At 40.1% G+C, this 9,574-nt stretch overlaps 1 protein-coding gene across 1 annotated transcript; it reads left to right on the forward strand.

The window, feature by feature from the left end:
• The first annotated feature begins 2,164 nt into the window (after positions 1–2,164).
• On the forward strand, positions 2,165–8,232 carry hpda (4-hydroxyphenylpyruvate dioxygenase a). The gene is made up of 11 exons (XM_080040478.1): positions 2,165–2,260; positions 2,354–2,396; positions 2,484–2,566; positions 4,295–4,384; positions 4,471–4,577; positions 5,516–5,593; positions 5,963–6,125; positions 6,309–6,380; positions 6,513–6,635; positions 6,727–6,843; positions 8,098–8,232. The coding sequence occupies exons 1-11, from the start codon at positions 2,180–2,182 to the stop codon at positions 8,209–8,211; spliced, it is 1,071 nt and encodes a 356-aa protein (XP_079896604.1). The 5' UTR covers positions 2,165–2,179; the 3' UTR covers positions 8,212–8,232.
• The last annotated feature ends 1,342 nt before the right edge of the window (positions 8,233–9,574 follow it).

Raw genomic sequence — 9,574 nt, forward strand, 5'->3', positions numbered from 1 at the left:
TGTTTTCTAAGAGTGTTTGACACCTTGCCAAGCACATTTCAATATGTCAAACAACATGTATATCGTTTTTGCATTGAAATATTAAGAATATCTGACAAAAAGCTTTCTTTTCACTTTTAATGCATTTTTGGGCTATTTTTGCTTTGAGAAAAGTGATATGATGAAACTGTGCTCAATGAGGCTCTAACTTCTTTTTACAACAATTTGTGTATTAAGTCCCTGTCCTGCGGTGCAAAAAGCAGCTCTCCACTAGATAGTATTGCATGTCCAGAGAGCTACAGTCAGTGCAACATCCTACACTACATGCGTGGTGTGTTGCATCTGTACCTTTGTTATTTCCCAAAGCTGAGGTTAATGTGTATATGTTTCTATGACGACTGAGGCTTTGTGGACTGACAACTGATTAGACAATCCAGGGAGAGAGAGAGAGAGGGAGAGAGAGAGAGAGAGAGAGAGAGAGAGAGAGAGAGATGACAACACTTGGGCAAATGAACTTTTGAGGTAAAGAGCGTCAGAAAAGCGGGGATGAGGACAGGTGGGTGTACATCCTAAAGGACCAATCACAGTGGGCCTACAGGTCAGTACTTATCTGCACGCCGTCCGGGGCCGCACACTTATTAAGATCTGTCTCTTCTCTTGAGTCGTTGGCATCTGCAATTTACAGCATGGTAAGAGGCATTATCACAATCATTTGAAGGGACCTATATGTATTTGGTTAAAGGAACATTTTCAACGTTTTTGTTTTTCATTAGCACATTTTTTTTAGAAGGGCTCAGAACTTTCACCTTTGCACCTTCACCCTTGTCTTTCCTTGCAGCATTTGAAGCAATATGTTTTTTTTAACCAAACCACAAAGATACTTGTTTAATATATATATATATATATATATATATATATATATATATATATATATATATATATATATATATATATATATATATATATATATATATATATATATATATATATATATATATATATATATATATGAGGAGGAGATACTGAGGAGATGGCTGTGTCTTCAGTGGAGCAGAAGACTGTAGGGTTGGTCTGAACACTTGTGTGAATGGAGATGTAGCCATCTGTATCTTTTAATCTTTTCTTTCTCTCCTTTTTTTAGACGACCTACACGGATAAAGGGGAGAAGGTGAGAATTAAAGCTGCCTCTGAAAGATGGCGTCTTGTTGGGACATTGATGTGATGTGTTCTGATGTGTTTACAGCACTGAATCATTGTTCTTGTAGGCATACATTAATCCTGTGAGATTATTTATACAAGGCCTTAGGTTAAGATAATCATTAATTACTTCTTAAGCACATTAAGAAGAAAAATACATTAAGTTAAGGTGTTATTTCTTTACCTGTAGGGTTTTTTAAACTGTGATTCTTCTTGTACATTTTGCCTTCCAGCCCACAAGGGGAAGGTTTGTCAAGTTTCACCATCTGACCTTCTGGGTCGGCAATGCCAAACAGGTCTGTATCTACAAGCCGACATACTGTACCACTAAATAGTAACATAATAACTACAGTTTGGTTCACAGTGTAGTTAAAATAAACAATTTTTGTCCTAAAAAACATTCTGAATAACAGATAACAGTCTGATAATTGATAAATCCACTGCCAGAGAATTAAACGGGCGCTTTTTTAGTTATCACTTGGTCATTTTTTTAAAGACAAAAAGCCTGGTTCAGGCTTATTACATTTGAGAATTTGCTGCTGTTTTCGGTAATATATGATAGGAAGCCAAGCATTTTGGGCATTTCTGAGTGTTGATTTAGGTGTATACTCCACCTGCAGCTCCGGCAAAAATATATAATGGGTATTTTTTTAGAAATTGAGTGACAAATGGTGTACAAAACAATGAATTATTCAAAAAAGGGAAACGATTGATGGATATCCTTGTAAGTTGCAGCCCTACGACATTTATACATTTCCAGTAGAAAACCCTCTCCATCTTACTTATATAAGCTAAATAAGTACTAGTTGGTTCAGCTGACAGGCCAGACACAGCAGACACCACACAGCCTGGAATGAGTCAATATATTTTTGGCAAGAGATGAGCTAATGTCAATCCAAACTGTCTCACTTTGTCAAAGTTCAACCATGGATTCTCTTTACCAGTAAAAAAAAAAGAACAATGTGATCACTTTTCGCAGGCAGCTTCGTACTACTGTGATAAGATGGGCTTCCAACCCCAGGCCTACAAGGGTTTGGAGACAGGCAGCCGGGAGGTGGTGTCTCACGTCATCAGACAGGATAAGGTGTGTGTGATCCTTGAATGGTTTCATTTAAATGTTGCATTATATCCAAATGATCAATGATTTTCAACACAAGCTCCAACCTCCGCCCCACAGATATTGTTTGCGTTTGAATCTTCGCTCAATCCTGGAAATGAAGGCAAGTTTACTCATCTGGCAACATGAGAATAATAATAATAATACACAGCATGTCTGCATTTCAACATGCGTGCATCTAACCCTGTAGAAATGGGAGAACACTTGATGAAGCATGGAGACGGCGTCAAAGACATCGCTTTCCAAGTGGAGGACTGTGACTTCTTGTTCAAGGTAACAATGGAACACAGAGGTGGCATTGTGTGTGACACTGGTAAGCTGATTTTTTTTAGCCACAGTTTGGTAAAGGGAGTATTAACTGAAATGAAAATGGAAGAAGAGACTTCATATGATATGACATAAGTTATGGCCAGGTTGTTTGTGAAAACACTATATTGTTGTTCATAGACATACTTCACAAAGCTTTATATATGTAGAGTGGTGGAAGAGGTGAGAAAAACAACAGTGTATACATACTATTTTACAAGTAAAAGTCCTGCATTCAAAATGTTTAGTAAAAGTAAAATTGAACCACCGTATACTATGTACTAAAAAAGGCCAAAAGTTAAAGTATATTCATTATGCAGAAAGAAGATATACATGTTTGTTCTAGAAGGATTAATGCTGCAGCTGATAAAAGGTTTAGCAAAATCTACTTTATACCCCCAGGTATTCTGTGAATTTTCCACCTTATCCTAAACTACAATAATACATCATAAGGTTTTATGTTGTTGCAGTTTGATATCATAAAACGGAAACTGCTAAGTTATCAAATAAACATAAGTCAATATATGCCTCCGAAAGGTAATGGAGCAGAAGTAAAGTAGCGCAAAACAGGAGCAATAAAGAAAAGGACAAGTGCCTCATAATTGTTCCTAGGTTTTGCACTGGACTACATGTCTATACACAGCATGTACAGTCATACAAGAAGTGACAGATTTGAGTTCCACTGAATTCAACTGTTTCAATTCAAATTCAAGACATAAACCCAATCCCATTAGCGGTGGTACTACACTATACAAACTGTGATCGGGGTTACATGTGCATTGTGTTGCAATAGGGGGCCAACCTGCGTGTGGTGTAACAGTGCAGCTTTGAAGTGTTCACCTCAGTGGAGGTCAGACTGCAGGTTTGGATGAACCCTCTCTGTTGACTGTCAGGCGTCAACACAGATACACCCTGTGTTCTAAATCACATACTCTTTCTTTTTAGTACACTACATACTAAAGCACAGAAGAGTAGTAGGGCCAAAGGAGAGAAAAAAAATCAGATAAGGAAGATTTATTTTCATTATGTTGAGAAATGTCAAGAAAAAAGACGAATACTCCAAAATGCTACTGTAGTTAGTGGAGTTTTCAGCATACTAAAATTGATGTGCATGTATTGGGACATCCTAAATCTTTTTCTGGCATACTAAATAGTGGGGAACGCAGGGACAGTCCAGCACTAGTAGCATCATCTAAAGCAGGAAAGCAGCTTAAGTGTAGGGAAAGTTATTCTGTCTATTGCCACTGGAGGGCTTCCTGGAGCTGTTCTCAAACAGAAACACCCCCTACATTCCAAATCACATACTTTTTAATTTTACTATACTACACACTAAAGCATGCTGGTTTGGATATATTAGGGTATAAGGGTATTTTTTGTCATACTGCATTTGACATGCATGTATTGGGACATCCTAAATCTTTTTCTGGCATACTAAATATTATGGAAGTATGGGGATTGAAACCCAGGGTTTCTTTTTTACTCTACTACGTACTAAAGCATGCTGATTTGCGTACTGAAAAATGCAATTGGATGTACAGTAGGGCATCTTTTTTTTGGCAAACTGCACTTGAGAACTTGGCATGTATTGGGACCTCCTGAATATTTTTCTGGCATACTAAATAGTATGGAAGTCTGTTTATTGGAACGCAGGCACTGTTGTTGTGTTGATGATGCCAACCCCTTCTCCTCTGACAGACAGCTAAAGAGCGAGGAGCTGTGGTAGTCAAGGAGCCATGGGTGGAGCAGGACAGCCACGGCAGGGTTAAGTATGCTGTGCTTCAAACGGTACGTATAAAGAGGGATGCACCATAGTAAAACCTCACATAAATCACACTGGAAAAAGGTTAATCAGTTTGTGTTTTTGTCCTCAGTATGGAGATACAACACACACACTCATTGAGTACCTCAGTCCCTACACAGGCCTTTTCCTGCCAGGCTACAAAGAGCCAATGTTTCAGGATGTTCTCCTAGCCACGCTGTGAGTCTTTTACATGGAAAATGTTTGTTTCGATGCTGGTACCAATATACATTGAGATACTTTTCCAAAAGAAAAAAGGGGAAACACTGTCAAGTCATGATTGGTCTTTATTTTAAAGCAGGATCGTTTACGACAATGAAAATAAGTCAAATAAAATTAAAAGTGGTGACACATTTGTCATACCAGCAAAAGCCCTAATTATTTTCAAGATACTATAACCTTGAAAATAATGAGATTGATGAGCCTATCATAGGTCCAGGTTATTTCTTATTATAAGCTAAAATATAAAAAAATACTTTAAATACTTTTGTACCACTGTACTTTTTCAGTTCTGGTATACCGCACTCTAATGCAATACAATTTGACCAAACTAAATTTGGGGGGATTTGCTATAGTTTAAATACCAAATACCAAGTCATGTTTTGTATTATTTTATCATTTCATAATATTAATCTATTTTCATAATATTTCTGTACGAGTCTGATTTGACCTTAAGCGCTAGGAAGTGTTATACCAGGTTGCTCTATAAAGTGTAAGATGATTTCATTAGACCAAAGTTCTCCACTGAATCGGAGCGCAGTGTGTGCTGCTGCATGTGCCGCTAATAGATGACCATTTATTATTAGAGTATTATATTTGCTATTTTTCTTTTCCTATGGCTGTCAGACAAAAATGTTGCCCAAAAAACAAGTTGCTGCAAAAGTTGTTTGCTCATTTACCCAACACCCTGAGTTGATAAGGTTTAACCCAAAATACTAAATAAATACATTTTGATGAAATGTGTTTGCGGATGAAAACGTACAAAAATAACAGGCAAGATGAGTGCTCAGGTATTCTCAATTATTTTGCTGAATTTTCAAGTAAAATGACCAACAAAATGCTCCCCCCCTCCCCCCTCCCCTCTCCCCCCTCCCCCCCACACCTTTTTCTCTTGGTAGTCCATCAGCAGGTCTGCGCTTCATCGATCACATTGTGGGAAACCAGCCAGATGACGAAATGGTGCCCGTTTCAGACTGGTAAGACTCCTGCTCGAGTGCACGTACACATGATGGGCACAGCAGACACACGGGGGTAAAAGGACAAGCAAACACTCCGCTAAGGGTCAATCCACCTCTGTCGCAGCAGGGGGGGTGAAGTGCAGATATCAAAAAGCTGTTTTCAGTGCAGCACTGCTTATCTATAAAAATGAAATGTCTAAATGAATGCTTCAAGAAAAGTTACCAAGAGTAAAGGAGGCGTATTCACACACAATTCCAAATGGCTTGTATACGTTAAGCTTATCATCACATTTTATTTGTGTGTGTGTGTGTGTGTGTGTGTGTGTGTGTGTGTGTGTGTGTGTGTGTGTGTGTGTGTGTGTGTGTTTGTGTTCTCCCAAATTCCAGGTATCAGAAGTGTTTGATGTTCCATCGGTTCTGGTCGATAGACGACAAGCAGATCCACACGGACTACAGTTCACTCAGGTCCATAGTGGTGACCAACTATGAGGAGACCATCAAGATGCCCATCAACGAACCTGCAATGGGGAAAAAGAAGTCACAGATCCAGGTGGGACTTAATCCACTCATACATTACTACAGCAACCTCTTCAGGTCTCATCTTCTCTGGAACTTTCTGTTTATCACTGGAAAAAAACATGATAACAATCTTCCCATGTGTGGATCCTTGTGGTCCTGGTTTGCAGCCCTGCATGTCTCAGTGCATTTATTGCCTGCATTTCCATCTCCACAGGAATACGTGGACTATAACGGCGGACCAGGTGTCCAGCACATCGCTCTGAACACGTCAAACATAATTGAATCTGTGAGTCTCCCTGCGTTTGACAAGTGTCAATCTTTCACGTCAATCCACAGCTCCAATGTTTGCTATAGGCCTCCACAGATCTGCAAGTCAAGGCACGTTTGAGAAAGCCATGCTTTTTTTGTCTTGTAACAGATAGTGAACCTGCGCGCCCGAGGGATGGAGTTCCTTGCAGCCCCCGACTCGTACTACGACAACCTGCGGGAGCAACTCAAAACTGCCAAGATCAAGGTGAAGGAGGACCTCAACCGTTTACAGGTGAGCAGATGTGTTATTTTCCCTGAAATAGCTTACAGCCTTTTTTGCATGTGTTGTTCCTGAATATAAACCACATGTGTTTCCTTATTAGGAACTGAAAATCTTAGTGGATTTTGACGACAAGGGCTACCTCCTTCAAATCTTCACCAAGCCTGTGCAGGACAGGCCAACCCTGTTCTTGGAGGTTATTCAGCGGAACAACCACTTTGTAAGTGCAGAAGACCAGTTAACTCAAGCTGTTAGTTTTACTGGTTAAAGCCATTCAGGAGAATGTTTGTTGTCAAAATCACTTTTTTGTCAAAATAAGTGAATATCTTCTCATGAACAGCTACATGTCCGTACTGTGTGTGCACTGAACAAACATCTGGTGTTAATACACAGCCTAGGCTCTGTAAAGTCTGTAAACGAAGGGGCTCGGACAGTAGCTAGGAACAATGCTATCAATATACTGTATGCTAAGCTACTGATCGGCTTATACTTTGGCTTTGATAAGTTTTTGGCTTCAACACTTATGAAAATATTGATCTGCTTATTGTCACACTTGGTACAGTACCACTAAAAACACGTATGCTACCTTTATTTACATAGCGACAAGCCTACCGATTGCATTGTTGCTAGCTATGGTCAGTCGTTTTGAACCTCTTAGTTTACATACCCTACAGAGTCTAGGCTGTTTATTAACAGATATCATTTTACGTACAGATCATGAGGATGTTCACTTATTTTGCCAAGAAGTAATCTAGACAAGAAGTGTTCCCCAGAATGGCTGACTCCACTTTTAATTGAGTGACTGGGTTAACTGTGTGAAGTGATTAACTGGCCCTGGGGTCCTGTTCCTTTATACCTCCACCACCTTTTTAAGAAGCCGAGACAGAGCCGCCTGCCTTGAACACCTGTTTGCTGTTCCCACCCAGTGTGAACAGTAGATCAGTAGCCCCACTTGTAAAAGCTCAGTAAATCCATCACATGTACAGATTAAAAGGCTCTCTGCCTAACAGCAAGGGGGATCTTTGGATTGGGTTGCACCCTGTGGCATTTCATTTATAACAACTAAGCGCCCATTCCTCTTGTCAGGACAGGCCCCCCTCTTGTCACTCTCCAGCGGTTCACTGAGTCCATGCGTGTGGATACAATGCATGAAAGTGAGAAACTTAATCTGAACCACGGCAAAAGAATCTCTCAGAGCAACCACCAACACTTGATCTTTTGATTATCTATGAAAATATTGACTCAATTCTTTTTTTTTTCTTCATGCGAGCCCCTGGTGAGTGCAGCTCCTTGTCAGAGCTCAGTGGATGTCTGAACCCCGTGAGAATATGTATCTGTGGTGATCCAAACATCAAAGTCTTTTAACACCATGAACGCTGTCTAAGAGGAGAACCCCAGAGCCATAACAAATGACACAGAAGAAGGCAGATCTCTGGGTAATTAGCCATCTGCGTGTGTTTCTTCTCCCCTGCAGGGCTTTGGGGCAGGAAACTTCAAGTCTCTCTTTGAGGCCATTGAGAAGGACCAAGATGCCAGGGGCAACCTCACTGTGCTGACACCCAAAGGCCAGGCCAAGACCTTCTACTGATTCTCCGTATGGTGCTGCTGCCATACCACACTGTTAGACTGTTATGTTATGGCTGTACTTTTCAGAGGCAATCGCAACTACAGTATCAAACACATGATATACAAGTGTTGAATATCTTCATTGCTACATGCTGCAAGTGATATCTGATACGATTCAAGTTGTCTTTGGGGGCTCAATAAAGTCATTCTTGTTCATGTGGGTTGACATGTTTTGGGGAAAAAATGGGTACAAATTAAAAAATGTAAATATAATTTGGGGAAAGTATTTGCTTCCTCGTTCGGCAAGAGTTGTACTAGAAGCTTGTTACCACGGTTGTGTTTGTATGCTAAATGTGAAGCTAACACCAGCAGGTGGTTAGCCTGGGCCCCTTAGGTAACCAACATCTGCATACCAACACCTATACAAACACTAAGAAACAAACAGATGAAATGTGTGAATTGAGAGCCATGAGATGCTGGGAGGCAGATTGTGTTACATTTGCCAGCTGTTTCTCCCTGTTTTTGCTATGCTAATTATCTCTTGGTGCTAGCTTCATATTCAACACACTGTTGTGAAAAGGGTATCAATCTTTTCTATCGTCCACACACAAACTAAAAGAAGCTATTTCATAATCCCTTCATAGATAATGTCGTTGTTTGATTCCCGGCTTCATAAGGTAGACACATTCACATAAACAAGATATAGGCTTACATACATCATGTACATTCAAACTTACACGTATCATATTTCTTAATCTTACCATCACACTCAGTCATAGACTCACCCCACCCTCTTAAAGGTGAAGTAAGCGGTTTATTTATGTTAATATAAGTGTTAAATCGCTCTTCATTCATACAGTGATCACTTACGCAATGTGCGCGTTTCATAAAGCCGATCTCTCAGTCAGCTGCTCTGCATGTAATCGGCAAATAAACTTATTGGAGGATCCCACATTTTTTATCCAATCACAAGAGAGAACCCTACAAACCGACATCAGTCTCACTCATAGTCTCACTGCCGGGGCACGCCAGAGCAACAGATGGGTGAACGCCAGTGATGCCGGTAACGCGTTACTTAGTAACGCGTTACCGGCATCGGACCTCTTTTTTCAGTAACGATAATCTAACGCGTTACTATCTCCAAACCAGTAATCAGATTAAAGTTACTCATCAAAGTCACTGTGCGTTACTTTTTCTGTCATTTTCCTTAGTGAAACATTTTACTTAACTGCACAAATGACTGCGATTGCGATTTAATGTAAATAAATGTGCGCGCATGTGTCTCTAAACGCTCCAACTGCTCCAACCGCTCCTGTCGTCTTTTTCGTAGCGCCCCTCGTCTCTGACATGCAGTGTGTCTGTGTGTGTGTGTGTGTGTGTGTGTG

This window comes from Ammodytes marinus (genome assembly GCF_949987685.1).
Source record: "Ammodytes marinus genome assembly, chromosome: 14".
Classification (NCBI taxonomy): Eukaryota; Metazoa; Chordata; class Actinopteri; order Uranoscopiformes; family Ammodytidae; genus Ammodytes; species Ammodytes marinus.

Bases quoted from the DNA above. Each gene is read 5' to 3' on its own strand.
- hpda (XM_080040478.1), top strand. From the start codon at position 2,180: ATGGGCTTCCAACCCCAGGCCTACAAGGGTTTGGAGACAGGCAGCCGG. The intron at 2,567-4,294 runs GTAACAATGGAA...CTCCTCTGACAG, and splicing joins ACTGTGACTTCTTGTTCAAG to ACAGCTAAAGAGCGAGGAGC. The intron at 5,594-5,962 runs GTAAGACTCCTG...CCCAAATTCCAG, and splicing joins ATGGTGCCCGTTTCAGACTG to GTATCAGAAGTGTTTGATGT.